This window comes from Pholis gunnellus (genome assembly GCF_910591455.1).
Source record: "Pholis gunnellus genome assembly, chromosome: 5".
NCBI lineage: Eukaryota > Metazoa > Chordata > Actinopteri > Perciformes > Pholidae > Pholis > Pholis gunnellus.
In genome coordinates this window covers 17,224,992-17,244,293 of record NC_136531.1, presented here as the reverse complement: position 1 = coordinate 17,244,293, position 19,302 = coordinate 17,224,992, and the positions used below count along the sequence as shown (strand labels likewise).

General features: G+C 41.4%; 2 protein-coding genes across 5 annotated transcripts; one reads left to right on the top strand and one right to left on the bottom strand.

Moving 5' to 3' along the window:
* Positions 1–110: 110 nt before the first annotated feature.
* tmc7 (transmembrane channel like 7) lies at positions 111–7,559 on the bottom strand. Of its 2 annotated transcripts, none has more exons than XM_079159385.1 (16): positions 7,420–7,559; positions 6,055–6,316; positions 5,792–5,940; positions 5,465–5,620; positions 5,288–5,373; positions 5,046–5,191; positions 4,813–4,960; positions 4,335–4,517; positions 4,039–4,184; positions 3,701–3,815; positions 2,638–2,735; positions 2,198–2,381; positions 1,985–2,115; positions 1,722–1,877; positions 1,540–1,618; positions 111–1,384 (listed from the first exon to the last, which is right to left on the bottom strand). In XM_079159385.1, the coding sequence occupies exons 1-16, from the start codon at positions 7,433–7,435 to the stop codon at positions 1,184–1,186; spliced, it is 2,256 nt and encodes a 751-aa protein (XP_079015511.1). In that variant the 5' UTR covers positions 7,436–7,559; the 3' UTR covers positions 111–1,183. The 2 variants fall into 2 exon arrangements, with proteins under 2 accessions (XP_079015511.1, XP_079015512.1); XM_079159386.1 differs by having other exon boundaries at positions 6,055–6,266; positions 7,420–7,538.
* Positions 7,560–8,279: 720 nt separating this feature from the next.
* Positions 8,280–19,302, top strand: tmc5 (transmembrane channel like 5). Of its 3 annotated transcripts, none has more exons than XM_079159047.1 (21): positions 8,280–8,421; positions 8,887–9,075; positions 9,657–9,856; positions 10,015–10,092; positions 11,391–11,507; positions 11,615–11,717; positions 12,068–12,149; positions 12,260–12,520; positions 13,235–13,377; positions 13,520–13,664; positions 14,016–14,168; positions 14,513–14,679; positions 15,068–15,143; positions 15,250–15,347; positions 15,436–15,531; positions 15,666–15,741; positions 16,311–16,444; positions 16,605–16,778; positions 17,864–17,942; positions 18,100–18,192; positions 18,284–19,302. In XM_079159047.1, exons 2-21 carry the CDS (start codon positions 9,002–9,004, stop codon positions 18,866–18,868), a joined length of 2,934 nt encoding a protein of 977 aa, XP_079015173.1. In that variant the 5' UTR covers positions 8,280–8,421; positions 8,887–9,001; the 3' UTR covers positions 18,869–19,302. The 3 variants fall into 3 exon arrangements, with proteins under 3 accessions (XP_079015173.1, XP_079015175.1, XP_079015174.1); XM_079159048.1 differs by having other exon boundaries at positions 8,342–8,421; positions 8,926–9,075; XM_079159049.1 differs by lacking the exon at positions 12,068–12,149 and having other exon boundaries at positions 12,271–12,520.

Genomic DNA, 19,302 nt, shown 5'->3' with positions numbered 1-19,302 from the left:
CCCTGCTGGCTCGGAGGTAGTACAGCAACGAGACCGTTATGACCGTTTTATGAGGAAAAAAAAGATTGAAGATTGTTTTGACAAATTTCAGTATTTATTTTCCAGTCACCACAGTTATACAAAACATCTCATAATAAAGTAAAACAGCATTTATTCCCAAAATCTGACCAAAATAGTATTTGTACACACCCACAAGTTATATGAGAGTAACAAAAATGGTCACAGTTTTGAGTAGCCTTTTTTATTTTTTATATTCTGGTTAAAATTATAGATTGTGTAAAAATACTACATAATCAGACAAGATTCAAAAGTTAAACAACTTAAATGTGGATTTACATGTTCAATGATCCACACTTTTCAGTTGCAAAAGTCAGCACATTTGATGTGATCTAGAACAGTGTTCATCAGAGGTATTGGGAGCGAAATGAAATTTCCATCCACTTGAATACAAGACACATAGAGGTATCCGCCGAGTTGGATTATTCTTTTTTTTCTATCAATGCTATCTAAGAAACTGATACTAAATCACTGGAAAACCCCCATACCCTCCTACACTGGAAAATAGGGAAGAAAAGAAGTATAAATATGTGTGTGTGTGTGTGTGTGTGTGTTGTTAAGATTCTTTGTTTTTGTTTGGTAGGTGAGGGAAGTGTATATGATGTAGACTGTATACACAGTCATAGTGATGGTTAAATCGTCATGATTACAGATCAGGATTTTGAAATACATTTGTTCTTTGCATTATTATACACCCAGTGTTTTTGATAGTGACAAATGGTAAAAACACACAAGACGCAGCATGAACAGACTGCAATGTAAACACAAAAGTTATAAAAGTAAGAAAACACTAGTGTTAATACATTTAAAGTGCATACAATTCAGAAAGATTTTTCAAACTCCAGTGGTTATAGTAATGCAAGTCCTTCTCAGAAGGAAAAGAAATAAACACCACAAAACATCTGAGCAGCAATGATCATTCTAGTTTAAAAATACTTGAACATTGTGGCCTCCTAATAGTTTCATGATAATCAGAATGTCAACAAAACAACACAGAAAAAGACACAACACACAAATGTAAGCCGGTCTATAGCAGCTCACATCATTGAAGATATTAATTTGGTTTTAAAATCCGGTCCGTCTGTCCAGTCTCTGCTTTTTGGTGTGTAATATCAGGCCCCTTGCCTCACACATGTGTGGAGGAGTCATGATGCGAGTGTGCCAGAAACACACTTTCATTGAAATTGTTGGAGAAGCTGGTGTGATAGCTGGGGCTGCTCCTGCTGCTGCTTCTGCGTGGCTGGGATTTGGACACCGGGGATTTGATAGCCGAGAGCCTCTGGGCCTGGCACAGCTTTTGGATCAAGAAGCGCTTGTCACGGCCGTCCTGGGAAAACAAAAAAACAAAAAACACAGAAAGTAGATCCCAATTTTATTTGTAAAAACTCAAATGCTGATCAAGCTTGGTCAATGTCTGATTAAGAAAAGAGAAATAAAAGGTGAAATAGACTTAACTAGACCTGTTTTTTCTGAAACACCTACCATAGCGAGCTGCTCCCTTAGCTGGTTAATAACTCTCTTGTGAGCTCCAGCTAGTGCGATCACATAAAACATGGCCAAGCTGCACGGGGGAAATGACAGTGTTGAAAAATTACAACCAAGGAGAGAAAAGACCACTCGTTATCAACAGTTCAGATGCTGGAATACCGGACGGAAACACGTACCACGTGACAACGAAGAAGGAGACAGCGAAGGCCTCTGACGACAGAGCGAAGAGGACTGTTTTGATTCCATGAGGCAGCTCAGCTACTGTAGTCGGCAGCACCTCCCAGGACGTGTTGTAGTTAACAAACGGTCCACAGGCCTGGGAAGAGTTTATTCTGTGCACACGTAAACAGTTGCAATGAGCGACGCTTCACTGATTCTGACACGGCCCCAATGAAGTGAAGATAAAACACAACATGGTTGTGGACGGCGCATTACTCACTGTGCCACACTAAAAGTGACGGGCAGACAGGCCAGAGCCAGGCCGATCAGCAGCACGACCAGGAAGAAGAAGTTGGAGCTGGAAGCTCGGAACGGACGAGTGGCCGGACGGCAGTTTGTTATCAATGAGACCTAAAACAAAGAGCGGATAAGAACATCACAAACTCTGATTTTGATCCGTGTAAAAAAAAAAAAGTTTGATATATAGACCTACCTTTTTGATATAGAAGATAAAGAAGTATTTAATGGTGCAGATGGCCGGCAGAATCGGGCAGTAGAAGGTGCCGATCCAGCAGATGGTCTGACCGTAGACGATCTCCAGCACATTCTGAGGAATAGCAAACTCCTGCTGGCCCCACCACTTAGCCAGGCCACAGTCACAGTACTTCACTATCAGCCTGAGGAGTGGGGCGCAACACAAGGACACGGTTACACATGACGGAAGAACAGAGGGTGAGAAAGACCAGAGGAAAGGCAAGACGATGACGTCAACAGCCATGAAGAGACAGAATACTTTGAGCAAAGTAAAATGTCTGTGTAAAACAGTGTAAAAATCTTTCCCTTGGTTCGGTCCAAATGAACTACAGGTGTGACAGCACCTTAAGATTCAGTCGAGATGATGGAGGTGTGTTGTTTTTAAAGATGAGAACTTACCTTCTGGGAAACTCCACAAAGATGGTGACTGCCACGATGATGATGAAGTCAAAGATGGTGAGTTTGTACATCTCCTGGCCCACACGGGTCTCCCAACACTGTGGAGGACAAGGAAACAGGTCAATAAAAAGTGCTTTGAATACATCAGCAGAACGTTGTGGGGAGGTAGACCCACACCAGCACAAGTTCCACATGTTACAGTTTAAGAATCCATTTTATATTGGAGTGACAAAGGACTGACCAAATGCGGTGCTCACTCACTAATGAAGGGACCAAAGCAACAGTCACATATCCGTGTAGTTATAATCTAACTTCTGTAAAAATCTAAAACTGAACCTTTAGTTTCAGGACATTATTTAGCATTGAGCTACAGGTGTGCATGTTGACACACAGATAAAAGTGGGTTTGATGCCGGCACCTGTGTATTATTCCAAGGCATCACTGTATATTAGGAATGTCACCATCAAGCTTTTCTGCCCCAGAGCCCGATCCGGGTCATTTAATATTGATTATAGATAAATATAGATAACACAGCTGCACAGTGGACACTTCCAAGCACATTGAAGTTATTAAAATCAAATCGGATGTTTACGATTGATAACTGAATAGCTCATGCATTACAGTGAGACATGCAGTGTGTATTTCCGTCGTCTGTCCACCTTTCGTGCAGATAACAATAAGTTATTCTTACCGGCTCCGCCCGTGGTGAAAACCGGGCACATTACATGACAACAAAACGCAAGATACTCTAAAACTGAGCCGACATTAAATGATTGCACATAAATGAGTTACATAACCTAACTAAATAGTGTCATTTTGATGTCGTTTATGGAGTGTATTGTTTCTCCCCTGCTCTTACACACAGGAGTTCAGCAGAGTGGGGCAGAGTTGATGACGACTGCACTAGGTTAAACGTATGTGACAGCCCATGTAAAATAAAGGACGGGATCAGGGCTCAGTAATGCTCAATAACGGGTTCCGATCAATTGTAAAATGCCTTTATCGGCCCCAATACGGGACGTCCCTGTTGTGTATTGCATTGGAATGCAGGACAATGACTTACAGAGTAAAGCTTATGGTTATAGCCACAAATGCAGGGCTCCTTTTCACATTTAGTGATCTGAGACCAGAGAGAGAAGAGCAAAACCCCAATACTGGTCAACCGCATGAAGACACACCTGGGGAGAAAGAGGGAAAAACAAGACAGAAAGTCATTGAGTACAGAAGTGGCTGAATGACCAACGTTTTACACATTTTTGCCATTACTGACAGTACCAACTACATGTACATTCCTCTTTTTTTTGCATCTTTTAATGGCAAATGTGCCACGTGTCTCCTCGCTCCATTACTTTTCAAGTACAGCTTTAGCAGCAAGAAAAGGGACGAGGAAGTCAGCTGTACCTCATCAACGTGAAGCGGATCTCAAACGCAGGCGAGTAGTCCTCATAATTGATGATGACGGAGAAGAGGAGGGGGGTGATGAAGTTGGCCAAGGTCATAACGATTGAGGGTAGGTACTCATAGATGAGATCCACAATGAAATTCTCCTGCAATCAAGCAAAAAAAAAGAATTGTGATATCACTCAAACAAAATGTGGTTCCAAGTGCATGACTCTGTGACAAGCAGTTTCTCGGAGAGAAGGATGATAATAAAAGGCCGAAGTGGAGGTCAAAGGACAACAGCAACAGGTCATTACCTTTATCTTATCCATCTGTACTTTCTGGGAGAAGATGGTGGCTTCATAAATGCTGTAGAAGCAACTAGCCAGTACGGCGATGACAAAAAGGTTGAGAATGAGGCGGATTAGGTAAATCCGACATCTCTGCTTCCGGGTGCGATCTGCTATTTTCTGTTTGATCCTCTCCTCCTCCAAATCCGTCTGGGGATAGAAGATTGTGCAGTTGTAGAACGAGGCAGACAGACAAAGATTAAACATTTGCAACAAACAAGTCAATTCTGAGAGAAACAAAAAGAAATTGGTCTAAATGCCTGAGAAGAGCTATTTGAAAGGCTCTTAAATATAAAACACCCTGAAGAATGTAAGAGGCAGAATCTTATACTTCTTCTTTACTACATATAGCTTTATTATTTTCCTACACTCTGCTGCTATTTAGGTTTACATTGTACTCGGAGCATGTCCTACAAAACATCTTGCTGTGAAATGAACCACTGACCCTGAGCTCGTAGAGCAAACTGCTTCTCTTCAGCCTCACGGCGTTCTCGTTGGTGATGCAGAAGTCCCAGCCAGCGAAAATCTTGTTGCAGAAGCTCTGAAAGCGATCCTCATCCTGAATCAGGTTACGTTTGAATCCCGTGGCAGACCTTGAAGAACAGTAATTGGAAGTGTGTTATTTCCAGAAACTTCCAGTTCATGCCTAATGAGTTTTTGTCTTTTTTTTTTTTTTACCTTTTAACTATCCAGATGAGGCTGAGGAACAGGTAGGCTATAGTGACCAGCAGGTAGGCCAGCGGCAAATTGTAAGTGGCCTTTGGAAAGTGTATTTTGTCCACTTTGTAGTAGCCGTAGAAAAGATAGGTCTGTTCCAGAAAGCCCTGCAGATTAAGCACAAACGGGGAGTGAAGAAACCAAATGCAAACTTTGTTTTTGTTCGTCCAGAACCCAATTAAATTCTAAGTGAAACGACTCACTCCCCCAGACAGCAGATCTGTAATGTGCTCATGAAAGATGACCAGACCTCTACGGGCACTGCTTGGATAAATACTGCACAAACCTCCTGCAGTGAAACACAGAAAAAAAACAAGCTTAACACTACTGCGATGCCTAGTTTACGCTCAAAGTTGAAACAAGCGAGCATCCTCTCCCACCGTCGTTCTGGTTGTAGGTGATGTTTCCTGAAGCGCTCGGGGCTATGATGATGGGAAACATGACGAAGCTGAACATGAGCACAAAGATGATCAAGTTGAGCATGACCAGGAAGCGCAGGAAGGAGAAGTAGGACAGGATACCTGTGCCGAACATCCCTGTTGAGCGTAAAAGGAGAACGGAGGGAGAAATGAACTTTTGGGACAACAATAACACAGTTGGTACACAAAAGTGTATTTACTCATGTGTGCCATCCTGAGTAGAAATCAATAAATGCCTCTGAGGCTCAGGACAGTCCATCTCATTGTTTTTTTTATCTTATCTCTCACCCTCTATCGTGTGGATGTCTCCCCTCCAGAGCTTCAGGGAGCTCAGCCATTCATGGGCGTCATCCCTCAGCCTCCTCAGACACCTGCGGGTGCTGAGCTTCAACTGTCCCAAACTGCTGAGCTCGCGATTGTCCTCCAAGCGCCGTGTACTAAGAGTCAAAACACATCGTTTGTTGAGAAGTTTGGCTATGTAATACTTTTTAAACATAGTTCTATTCAACACACGTTTTGCAGTAGTGATACAATAGTAACGGATGTCGTACTTGTCGCTGCGTTTCTCGGCCATGGTCTTGGGTAGTTCCCTTACGGGTCTCTGAGCCATCAGACTCTTCTGTTTCTCCTCATTTCTGCTGACAGTGCTCACGCCCCATTTCCCGCTGCCGGAGGAGCCGATTCGCGCCCTGGAGCTGTTTCTTCGTTTGGAGCCGACAGCCGACGACTTCCTGCGGTACAGCAGGGACTGGTAGCTGGGGAGCTGGTCCAACAGTGGGTTACTGACTCTCCCACTGTTGTCAGTGTAGAAGACTAGAACGTGTACATACAGATGATTACAGGACTGTCTCAGAAAATTAGAATATTGTGATAATCCCCATACGTGTGATTTAGTTTACTGAACCAAGCTGAGTGTTTTTCAAGGCTCAGGAAACCCTTGCAGGTGTTTCGAGTTAATTAGACGATTCAAGTGATTAGTTGAATACCCTACTAGTATACTTTTTCATGATATTCTAATATTTAGAGATAGGATATTTGAGTTTTCTTAAGCTGTAAGCCATAATCAGCAATATTAAAAGAATAAAAGGCTTGCAATATTTCAGTTGATTTGTAATGAATCCAGAATGCATGACATTTTTGTTTTTTTAATTGCATTACACAAAATAAAGAACTTTATCACAATATTCTAATTTTCTGAGACAGTCCTGTAGATAGTATCAGATTTGATAATGTGGTACTCAAGGCTACTGTCTGATAACGACTCTCCAACATTTATAAGGGCATTATAGTAGTGACAAGATGGTGATAATGTTTCAAGACAAGAAAACAACAACAACCCAGCTGCCAACATTTGTGTACAATTGACTCATACTCATCATTCATGTGTTACAATGACTTCCCATAGAAGCCTTCAAAGGGGATCAGTGTTATTATGGATGCTGGGCAAAATGACTACAGTAAGAAGCAGACGTTTCACAATGTTTAAAATGACAAGAGGGTTGTTTTTATGTTTTATTAAGTACTAGTTTGCTAGTCATCAACACATTTCAGAGAGAGTTTAAAAAGAAGTGTCACATTAGTGAGACAAACAGTGACTAGTTGTCTCTTGTGTTCACCCAGCTCCAGTTAAAAGCTAACCATCAAGCAGAGTCAGCAAGTAAAAACGCAAACAGTGAGTTGTATTACGGCAAAGAGACGAAACCAAACGACTCCTTCAACGCTGTGACTCGTGACCCTTTCTCGAGCTATTTACTATCAGGTCACAGCTGTCAGCCTGTTGTTAACGGCTCTTACTCTTAAGTTTGAAGCTAACTAGCATCATTAGCCTGGTTAGCTAATGCTGCGGTAAGTTTTAACTAACCAACTTGTTGGTAAGGACGTTAGCTGCAAACACAAGTAACTAACTTCAACTTTACCTGAGTCGACCTCCATCGTTTCCTTTACTGGAAAAGAATATAAAAAGCTATTTATTGAATTGGGTTAGTTAACGATTGACCTAGAGGACTTTGTTTCAACTGGGAGTGGACTCTCCGCAACACTGCCTCTCTGATGTCCCAGAGCTCACTTCCTGAATGTGGATCATGTGGATACAGGAGCAGCTCACCTCAAACTCTCTGCGTTAAAGTTTTATGTTTGCATTTTATTATACCTTTTTAGTATTTTTCTTATTTTCTTCCGTCTTATTTGACTGGTTTAAAAATCTACAGTCTATTTTAATATAATTAATGTGTTTATTGCTCCTTTTTTAAACCCTCATCTACATGTAAGTTGTGTTAGATTGTTAAAAAGAGAAATTGAACCTCTTAGAGTCTAAAATAGAGTCTAACATTATTAAAGGGTTATACTCATCGTTTTAGTTATGCTCTGACAAAAAATCTGGGCTCTTGCAAAAGAAAGAAGATTGGGTTAAAACCTTAAAACAGATGCGGCACAGTTTGTGTTTTGTTTGCTAAATGGGTCAAAAACACTGCATCCCTCCCATAATGCAACTCAATACTATTTATATATCTATCTATCTGCTGTATTTGCCATGTCTATGTTAACAACTTCAATAACGGAGCACCACCATAGGTAAAACAATAGCAGATACAACATCCCACCCACCTTAAGTCCTGGATGCCAATTATATTTCAACCTCAGGGGTTTAATTATTTTGTCACAATACAAAGTGTCCACATGTGATTTACATGGCCTATCCAGAGGCAGTGGACTTTTACCTGTATGAGCTCAGCACACACTTCCTGGTAGCCAGACAGACAGTCCTTAGTTTTATCTCACTGATGGTGTTTCTCAGGCTGACTCACTGGTCACTCCTCTGGCTTGGACTGCGAAAAAGACTAGAAGCCACTTTCCTCAAACTCTACAGCATTTTGTAAGGACTTTCTTTTGTTACTCTCCCACCATCACAACACTACCAGGTAAGCAGGGTTTGAGAACAGACCAGAAAGTAGTTTGTCAATAACTTATATCATCTGCACAGTGTTGCAAATATATACACTGTGTGAGCTTTTTCTCTCTAACATCCGTTGTTGATTTGTCAGACTGTAGTTTTCTGTTCGTTGTTTCCTATTTTGCCATCCTTCAGTGACTCTGTGTGAGAGCCGTAGACTACTGCATGTGGTGGAAACCAAACCTATTGTATGAATTAATGATGAACAGATGAGGATGGCAACAAGAGATTAAATTACACATGCTTCCCCCCCCCTCGACAATGTAGCTGTCACTCTGAGCAAAGACAGGCACTTGGCCTCAACATGTGATGCTACTTGTTTGGGCTGTATTAAAGTTGCCTTAGCTGGCAACTGAAGTCTCAATACATCGAGTAATGAATACTCTTATCTTTCTCATTACAACTTAATGTAAAGAGCAGGTTTTTTTGACAGTGTATTACTGAACCTGGACTATACATCAACATATTGAAGAGTGACTACAACAGGGTGAACTGAAGGATCGTCGCCGTCTCCAAAGAAGAGGGAACGGATCAATTTGACAGATCTCATGACAAGTTACAGAAACGGAGGTTTCTTCAACCCTGCCTACCATGACAGCGAGACTCTGGAAATTGATAGAAGGTTTGTGGTAATAAAACATAAAATGTGGTTTTGTCATTGAATGTTCATCAGTGAATCATTTATCCTGAAAACCATTAATTTATCAAAGGGTGTGTTTGAGTGAGTGCTGTGTCTTTACTTGTAATCAAAGGGCATGTTATGTACTGTGAGGGAATGAACAGGATGTCCTCAAGGAACAGCAGCTGTGTGGTATTTATCTTCCCAGGCTGTAAGAGGGATTCAATTTATTTTTCAGCTTTTGGCTTAAAATGTTATGGTATTAAGAAAAGTTTCTCAAAAAAGACAGTAAACTTCCGGGACACATATATATATTACTCCATTATTTTCTAGTGTAGAAACCTAATCCTGCACTTCCTTGTACGATATTATATTCTTAAAATTACCCACAGGAGAAAAACAATCACCTCCATCTTAACCATATCTATGACACTTAATCACGGATAATGATCTTGAAGTTCCAGTTCCTTTCTTGAACTGATAACCCCTGGGCTCTTAAGTATTCAATAACACAAACTGTATGACCCAAACGATGTATCTGTCACGTAACGTTATTTGTTCCGTGTGGTCTCTGTGTCTCCTAGTAAAACCCACCACACTAACCCCTATGCCAGGGGTGACAGGGCAGACGAACATTACTCGACTGGTCAGACCAGCGGGGATGTCGCTGCGGGGAGAGCGCCGTCGGGGAGCTGGCATGAGGAGAGCTGGAGGGGGAGGGAAAGCATTCCCATGGGCCTCATCTCAACGCACTCAGAGAGTCCGTCATGGCGGCATGACCTCAGTGAGTGACCAAGCTGAACTACGGAACAATATTAAGTCTGTGTGCACATGTCTCTCTGTGATGTATCACAGCAAAAAAAACAACATCATTTGCCTCTATATGTTGCTCAGTGACACTTCTGTTGATACTTCTATTGTATCTCCTCCCTTTTTTTTCAGATCACAGTACGTTCCAAATCCCACCTGACTCTCAGCATGATCGATCACCTCCTGTCCGCCTTTCTTCTGCAATGTCAGGTAATGGTTAAACTAATATTACGCCATAGATAATAGGTTCTTTTCACAGTTATCGTAAGCTCTGTTATGGTGTCGCTGAAAACACACACACATTAAGTTGTTAAAGTGTCCATCCTTAACATTTCGTTTAGAATTTCTATTTGAGAGAGAATAATGTAATTGTGTTTCGCAGTCTTTTTGTTGATTCATGAGCTTCGAGTTTTTTTAAAATTGTGTGCACATTTCAATCTGTTTGTGTGTATACAATGAAGAAAAACTGTAATACAGCATTTTTTCCAGAAATGTCTCTACAGACACCCAGTGTTTTATACTGCAAAGTATTGCCATACTTTCACAAGTGGGCCATAGGCTCAATCACCATTGTGTTACCTCCTTTGGGGATAGATCGTGACTTAACAGATATTTATTTAAATGAAATTGATTTAAATGAAAATCCCCTTCAAGTGCATTACAAAACACACATTGAAAGTAGATGTGACGTTCATTTTGACCTGTTGACTTTGGCGATCAATTACCTTAGCAAAGTCCTTCTGGATAATCATTAATGGAGGCAAAGCACATCAAGAAAGACAAGGAAGTTGGCAAAGAAAATAAAACAGAGGGCAGGGGGTTGTGGGGAAAAGGTTGTCTTAATCTGAAGGACATAATGTAAAAGGTTGTGGAAAACTTTTAATTTATGTTTTTTAACATGAAGAGACATACCATTCAAATGGTAGCATACTAACACGCTAAAATAAAGTGGTGAACGTGGTAAACAACATTATACCCGTTCAAAATCAACATTATAGCACAAGCATGTTAGCATGCTGAGGTCTAGCTCAAAGCATCACAGAGCCGCTAGCATGGATGTAGATTCCCTGTTTTATTTTAATGCAACTTTATTACACTGTACTTATCAGGCTATAGTGTGAAGCATTACCATAATCCCTGTGAATGACAGTAGTCACTCTAGTAAAGCAGCTGGCACAGTCCTCTGACTCTGGCTGTGGTGTCAGCAGCTACAGTATCATAGTTTTTATCAGGAGTAAAGATAATGCAAATTCAGTGGCATATGCACCCACATGAACTCTTACTGAAGTGCACTGCTATCAGCTGTACTTTCAATGTAATGTAAATCTTTACCTGTGTAAGTAGCTGCAAGTGTTACATTTAAAAAAGCCAACCTCGATGTCACCCTGCTCCTGTACTTCACATTTGCCTCGTGAGTTCACCATTATACATCAAGCTCTTAGGAATATTTCTTGACGATCACTGCCCATCAGCGAAGAACATTCTTCTCTTCATGTCCGTACGCCCAGGTAACATGACAATGAGATGGAGGGGAATGACAATGAGAAGGATGAGCATGTTTCCTAACGGGGATCCTGCCAATGTAGCCTTCACAGAGGACGCCATCAGGAACGAGATGGAGAACGGTAAGAGCGTGTAGCGATGTGAAGAGTGACACCTGACCGTACATTCTGGATGGGAGCCTGTGTAAAGATCACAGGGAGGTCTTATCTTGTCATCTTGTGTGCGACAGAGGAACAGAACCTGGTCAAGGAGCTCGTTGCCCTGTCAACACAAGACCGAATTCGGGCCATTCGGGATCTTCCAACGAGCTTTGACGAGAAGAAACATATCAGGTGGGTCTTGACTGACAAAGCAGTTAAAGGTTATTAGCTTCCTTGTCAGCGTCATCTCAGGTTAACCATTACACCCTGCTGAGAGCCATAAAATAAAAGCTCTGTATGCAAAGACATGGTGGTACTCTGTTGCAATAGAGGAAATCACTGGAGGAAAATTTACATATATGTGCACAGACACACACACATACACACTGCTCTCTTGTTTCAAGGTACATTTCACAAGAAACTATTAAAATGACTGAAAGTCCAAAGGTTTTTGGAGATATAAAGTCTATATCAGGAGATATAGACTTTTAAGGTACTAATGTCATTATCACACCAAATACTGTTCTAAATGACCTCCACAGGAGCCAAGTGCTGGCGTTTAAGTCTTCCAAGCAATCTCGCCTGTTCACATGTTTTGCAGACTGCTCTGAGAATGTGTCACTGGTAAGTAAACAACATGCTGCAACACCATAGTTACAACTCATTGTGAGTACAGCCATTTCATATAGAACCTATATGCTGTATGCTATACATGTCACAAGTTGCTCTCTCAGTCTTTCCGCAGGTGTGGCTACAGTTTAAGCTCAGCCAGGCAGACCCTGGAGCTGTGGCAAGGCATCATGAAAGAGATTGGTGGCAAGTTTGGCACCAGTGTCCTCATCTATTTCGTGTTCCTCAAGTGGCTGCTCATGTTCAACATTTTCTCGTTCCTGGTCAACTTTGGCTTTATTACCATCCCGCTGCTTGTTTACGACCCCTCTCCCAACATACCTCCCAATGTGAGCTTCAGAGGACTGGAGATACTATCTGGAGCTGTAAGTTGAGACTCGTAAATCCACAACTATCCAAATGATTCCGATTACATGCCAATTAATTGTATTCAAATCATTGTGCAATTTAAAGCTGCTCTGATCAATATTTTTTGATACCAACAGTAGATGAAATTACTACGTGTGACATTTAAAAGTCGCTTTTATTAATGACCAGACAAAGAATTATCACCCGAGCAGTTCCCTCAGCTTTACTGAGCCTTTTAGCGTCTTTCAGCTCATTTTTGGTTTTCTGCAACTTTAATCTTTTGGTCCACTCCCACCACAGGCAAAAACCCCCCCCAAAAAACTCAGCTATGCACTCCCTGCCCAGGCCCAACCACAGATATATAGTTAGCAACTAGCTGGTGAACATAGGGGAGCACTTAGCAGCTAAAGAGTTTGTGGAGATCAAAACAGAGCTAAAAGGAGAGGGAATATTGAACATTTGTCATGTGGCCACAACTACAGCTCCAAATGAATGTCAATGTTACTCCGTGCTTGTTGGATGTGTCAATAGGAAACTGTTTGCTAACACGTTAGCCATAATAACTTGATATGGTGATATGTCAGTGTTCTGTTTACAGCTTGTTGCGCTGCTCCCAAATGGACAAAAATCATTCAATATTAATATAATAAAAATAAAACGATATAAAATATAGATGGTCAGTAAATAAAATAGTTTTCCAATGCATAGTAAATGTGATTTGGTTTCTCCAGGGTTACTTCCACTACACCGTCATGTACTACGGTGGCTACAGCAATGAAACCCTGCATGGCCTGGTGGAGTACAACATGCAGTTGGCCTACTTCTTCACTATTGCAGTCTACATGGTTCTGTGTGGAATTGCACTTATCTTCAGGTTTGTTCATTTTCTGTATAACTAGAATGCAGATCACAATATTTTAGTGTTTGTGCATATTCCCTTCGCCCTTCTAATTGTCATTCAGGTTAACAGCCCTTTGAATGCAAAGAAATAAATGTTTCCCATTTCTCTCTCGCAGCATGGGCAGCTTATTCAAGAAAAACTATGTACTAGCAGACACAACCTCAAACAGTGCATGGCAGCTTCTCTGCAGCTGGGACTTTAGTCTTACCAATGAGAGGGCAGTGAGACAGCGCAAGAACAATCTACGTGTCCAACTCAAGGTGACTATTACTGTGTTGCAAATCCCCTTTTGTCACGCAAGACACCAGGAAAGAGAGTCGTTTTATTGTGGGATCTTTTCACCTCCATATCATGAAATATATCTGAAACAAGCCACTCTGAATTACATGTTTATACAGTACATTTCCACCAATTCATATTTCTCAACTTAGTACTATAAACTTTGTAGTTACATTCTGAAAGTCAGCTGTAGCCGCAATTGATATGCGCACAATAAGCCTTCAACAAATGTCAGACACTCTGCTCTATCAGAGGTTAATTCCTGTTTAAAGGCAAATCACGAAGCCTCATTATTTTTCATAGCCACGATTATCCTCTTGCCATCTCTTCAGGAGTCTTTGTCAGAGAAGGCCCAGAGGGAGCTGCTAACCCTCTCTGAAGAGCTGAAGGACTTTGGGGTTTATCTGGGTTCCTGGCTCCTCTCCACCGGCTTGGCTGTCGGCTGTGGAGCGAGCATCTATTATCTCTGCCAATACGAACAGCAGGTACACAAGTAAAGATTGAATAATTAGTCTTATTGTTAAATTGGACTAATTGTTTTTGTTTGATATAGACTACAGAGAACAGAAGAAGAAGGTTTCTTCTCTGTCTGGAAAATATTTGGAAAACCAGTATTAACAGAGAAATCTATTGATTGAACCACGTAGGATAATACTTTATGGCATGGTAAAGTATTTGGTCTTTAAGATCTGTATCAGCATGTGTCATAAGCTCGTAACTTACAGCAATGTGTCTAGTCATTTACCGGCAGGGCGTGATTCATTTCTTTGCACGCAGTGCTTGCTGTCTGGCGCTATCGTAAGCTGACCTCCATCTGTTATCTTTATAGCGGGCAACAGATGCTGCCAACTGGTCTCTGCTTCAGGAGGCAGAGACTCTCCTGGTTCCCTTTGTGGTGTCTCTGATGAACCTGGTTGTCCCACTCTTCTACTCCCTCTTCAACAAGTTTGAGCACTACTCCAGCCAGCGCAGACAGATCTACGCTCTGGTAGTCAGGTTAGCTATAGCGGGGACACATTATATTATGTGAATTAAAGGACATATGATCAAGGAATGTGTCATTTAGAAGGAGTTTAGACATTTTGCAAAATGCACTTATTTGTTCTATTGCCAAGAATTACACAATTCCACAGTTCGCATTAATACACATATATGATGAATTTGTTACCTTTAAACAGGTTAGCTGTTTCCACCTGTTTTTATTCTTTATGTTCAGCTAAGCTAACCGGCTGCAGGTTCCAGCTTTGTATTTACTGTATGTTCACACAGTGGTGGTTTCAATCTTCTCAACTAATTCTCGACAAGGAAGCAAATCGGCATGTTTCCCATAAAGTCAAACTATACCTTTAAGCATCAATAACCCTTTTTTTCTCTTTTCCCAAAGAAACGTGTTACTCAAGATCTCCATTCTGGCCGTCTTGTGTTATTACTGGATGAATGTGGTGGCTAAGAAGTTTTCAGTATGTTTAAAAAGGGATCAACCCTTTCTTGCCATCTTTAAATACACCGATATTAGTTATGTCAGTAAATAGACAGTCATTTATGAACCTGTTGTGTTCTCCACAGTGTTGGGAGTCCATTGTGGGCCAGGCTTTGTACCGTCTGGTCATTGTTGATTTCCTTTTTCTGATGTTGGGATCCTTCTTTGGAGAGTTTCTTAGCAAGTGAGTTACGCACTTTCAGTTTATTCTTCACAATCATAGAAGTGGGGTAGGTTAAACCTAAAACCAAACCATAATTTCTTTGTAATAGTGTGATTGGGACGAGGTTACTACCTCGTCTCGGGGTTCCTGAGTTTGACGTAGCCAGAAATGTCCTCGAACTCATCTACGCACAGACTCTGGCCTGGTAAGATCAATACATTGAACAATTACTCCAACATCTACAGTGAGAGCTCAATGAAATCAAGATTTGTGTTGTCTCTTCTGCTCTCAGAGCTAATTTATTGTTTGAAAGTAAGTTTGCCTATTATCTCCCCATAGGATTGGAATCTACTTCTCTCCTCTGCTGCCTGCCATCCAGATCCTCAAATTTTTCATTTTGTTTTACGTAAAGAAGGTAAATGCAGGTTCATAAAGTTTAGAGGCCTTGGTGATTTAAAACTGAACTGCCATGATGACACAGGGCCATAGGAAGATACAATGCCCGAGCTGCTCTATGTTTTAGGCCCATGTTGCGCTATTTGTGCACCTGGTTCAATAATTTAATTAAATCCTTTCATCACACTGACAGCGTGCTTTATTGTGTGTCATAGTGAAGACGGGTAGGGTTTGTAGAGTAAACCTTTTGGTTGTACTATACCACGAATCAATCAATCAATCCCAGAGTAAATTAATTTAATATGATGGGTAATTTGACCCGGGGCGGATCTGGTGTTGTTGAATGTTTCATGAACATGCTGAATGACCTTTGAAGCAATGCTTTTCAAAGCTCTTATGAGGTCTTTGTGTTCTTTATTAGGGAGTGAAACAGATTTGAGCTCATGGTTTTATAAACTTCAATAATACCATGAGGTATTGCAATAATAATGAGCGGAAAATGGTGTTTGTGTTACATGTCTTTGTTCATGTGTGTGTGTGTGTGTGTGTGTGTGTGTGTGTGTGTGTGTTTGGTTACCGCGTACCCAGGTCAGCCTGATCCAGAACTGCCAGCCTCCGCGACGGTCGGGCAGAGCAGCTCAGATGCAAACCATCTTCATCGCCCTCCTCTTCTTCCCTTTCTTTGTGGGAGCTCTGTCCATGGTTGCATACACCGCCTGGAGGTACAAGGACATGACCTATTTTGAATGTTATAAACTTTTGTATCACATTAACGTAAAGAGAACTCTAACAAAACCCAACAGTACCGGTCTTTGATACATGCTGCATTCTTTACCGGCACAAACCAAAGTCTTGCTTTGTCCACCTTGTCCTGCGCCGTAGTCTGACTCCCTCGGAGCAGTGCGGTCCTTTTCGGGGACTCAACAACACCTTCAGTGTGGTTGGAGTGTGGATAGATGATTTGGAGAAGATCTCTGGTTCTCAATGGGCCGTCTGGATCTACGAAAATGTCATCAGAAGTGAAATCTTCTACTTTCTTATCGCACTCATCATCATGTAAGTGTGTGACATGGATTGTGTTGGTGCAGATGAAATCCGGTTGTGAATCAGTTTTTGCGAAACACATTTTCACTCATTCTGGGCCTGCAGATCAAACCCAGGAGAAAAAAGACCACCGCAATGTATTGTGTCATGTGCTGCTCAGACCGTACACTCTTAATGTTGATGTTCTTAATCTTGCAATCATATCACATGATCTTCAACAGCAGAAGATGTTAGATTTGGATTTGCAGAGCATCAACTAAATGTCTAAATACTGAGGAACAGCGGTGCTTTGAGCTAAATACTGATATCACGAGGCTAACTCGCTCACAATGACAATGCTTGCATGTAAATGTACCGGCACACATAATGCTCACCATGTTCAGTTCGGCAGTTTAGCGCATTTGCATGCTAACGTGGGAAGGCTAATGGGAGTGTCATTAGTTTTGCATGTCTTAGGTCCTAAACCAAGGTGGGCCTATTGGACAAATTCAATTTAGATCTCATGGTGGAAATTGAGGTGGACAATGCAAAATTGCCATCCTTAGAAATAAGAGTATGATGACATTTAAGTATAAATTATATATATGAAATATTTTGTTTCTTGAAACTGATGAGCCATATATGAACTGTGAAAAATGTTTTGTGTTGATTGGGGAAAAAAAGAAATTCTGAAGATTATTAATTTATTGTTTATTCAAGAAATAACAAAAAAGGAACTAATCAGCTGAGGCAATGTGTCAACAAAATGGACAACTAGGTGTGTTGTGTATGTACTGTTGTCATAGCCTGTCATGTCCAACGCAGTTACCTTTCAGACCATTGAGTTTAAGGTTTCCCAGGACATTACCGTTTGTCATTGAATGAGTCCTGCAGGGTAACCATGGTGCTCAATTCAGCCACATGAAAACTGCGTCATACCAACCAGTCCCGATGTTATCGTGTCTTTCCTGACATTCATTTGAATATTGAATCATAGACTGAACAATGTGGGCACACAGTGTGCTTGTGTATTCATGTACAATTTATCATATTAGTGTTATTATGCAAATAGTGTCTACCATAATTTGTTTTTCATATTACCATGTTTTCCTACTCAGTGTCATTATATACATCTTCTGGCAAGTCACTCAGGGCCGCAAGCAGCTTATTGGTCTACTGAGACAACGGATTGTTAATGTGAGTGTGCGTTTTAAAAAGCATCATTAAAATGTTGTTTTGTGTATTTCTGCTTGGTAGCTTTTTGGTATGCCTGCTTAACCATTGGCTGCATTTCAAAGAATTCTCTCTCTCTCTCTCTCTTTTACTCTTTTTCCTTCTTTTTTTCTCCCACCAGGAAGGGAAAGACAAGTCCTTCTTGTTAGACAAGCTCCAGAACCTCCAAAAATCCCAGCCTGATAAAAAATCCAAACAGAAGAATCAAAAAAAGGTTTGATGTGAAAATGATTTCACGGTAACTATTCACCTTTCAGCCTGAGATTTGTTATCAACCTCGCAGCATATTTTTCTCCTGTCCTTAGCACTCCAAGCGGCGTCCAGATGACCACTCCTCGACCGGTCAGTCCAACTCAAACGCCATGGTTCAGGCGTTACTCGCTCGCCAGCAGCTTGAACAGGAGGAAGAGAGATGCAGCACTGGTGGAGTGCCCGTTCCCTCCGACATCTCCACCTCCAGCGCTCTGATGCAGGCCATGTTGGCCCGGCAGAGAGCTGACGACCAGGACGAAGATAAACACTCGCCATTCTCGAGCGCCTTCACACAGGCCGTGCAAGCCAGGCAGAGGGCCGAGGGTCAAGAGAGGGATGAGTACTACAGCACAGCTTTTTCTGAAAGCCCTATCAACACATCCAGCGTCGTCACACAGGCGATGCAAGCCAGACAAAGAGCAGAGGAGGACGGAGCGGATGACGCACATGACCTGCCGTCCTCTGTGTCAAGTGTCATGATGCAAGTCATGCAAGCCAGAGAGAGAGCAGAGAAAGAGGACAGGCCTCAGTGGGTCCCAGCTCCCCCACAGAACTCAGCTCCGGCAGGCTCCAGCGCTCTCATACAGGCCATGTTGGCCCGGCAACAGGCCCAGAATGAGTACGATGACGGTTACTGACCAAAGCCGTCTATCTGACTGTGGGGAGAAGAAACACAACTGAAAAGAACAACAGAGGACGGAAATCACACTTGTCAGTTTAGGATTTGAGTTGTCGACCATAGATACATTAGCATCAGTTATAACTCAATCAATATGGTAATCTCTCCAGAATTACATTGTTCAATCCTGCTGTAAATTTAAAAGAACAAAATGCTAAGAGTTCTACTGTAGCAGAGCTAGAAGAGAGTGCAGGTCCACCTCTTTATGCAATATTTTTTACCAATATATTTTAATATGTTTCTAAAACAGTATATAAGCCTTGTAAGATAAATAGGAATTACAACACATATATATACACTAGGTCTGATCTTGTGCCTAATGTAACTTCTGTATCATTAACACAAGTTGTTAATACTATTATATTCTCTGTGAAATGTAAATTAATACCAGAT

What these genes read in the sequence shown, in the direction of transcription:
- tmc5 (XM_079159047.1), top strand. Translation starts at nt 9,002, where the DNA reads ATGACAAGTTACAGAAACGGAGGTTTCTTCAACCCTGCCTACCATGAC. An exon ending in GTCATGGCGGCATGACCTCA is followed by an intron (nt 9,857 to 10,014) that starts GTGAGTGACCAA and finishes CTTTTTTTTCAG; the next exon opens with ATCACAGTACGTTCCAAATC. An exon ending in TGGAGATACTATCTGGAGCT is followed by an intron (nt 12,521 to 13,234) that starts GTAAGTTGAGAC and finishes TGGTTTCTCCAG; the next exon opens with GGTTACTTCCACTACACCGT.
- tmc7 (XM_079159385.1), bottom strand. An exon ending in CAGATCTGCTGTCTGGGGGA is followed by an intron (nt 5,192 to 5,287) that starts GTGAGTCGTTTC and finishes CTTAATCTGCAG; the next exon opens with GGCTTTCTGGAACAGACCTA. An exon ending in TCCTTCTTCGTTGTCACGTG is followed by an intron (nt 1,619 to 1,721) that starts GTACGTGTTTCC and finishes TCCCCCGTGCAG; the next exon opens with CTTGGCCATGTTTTATGTGA.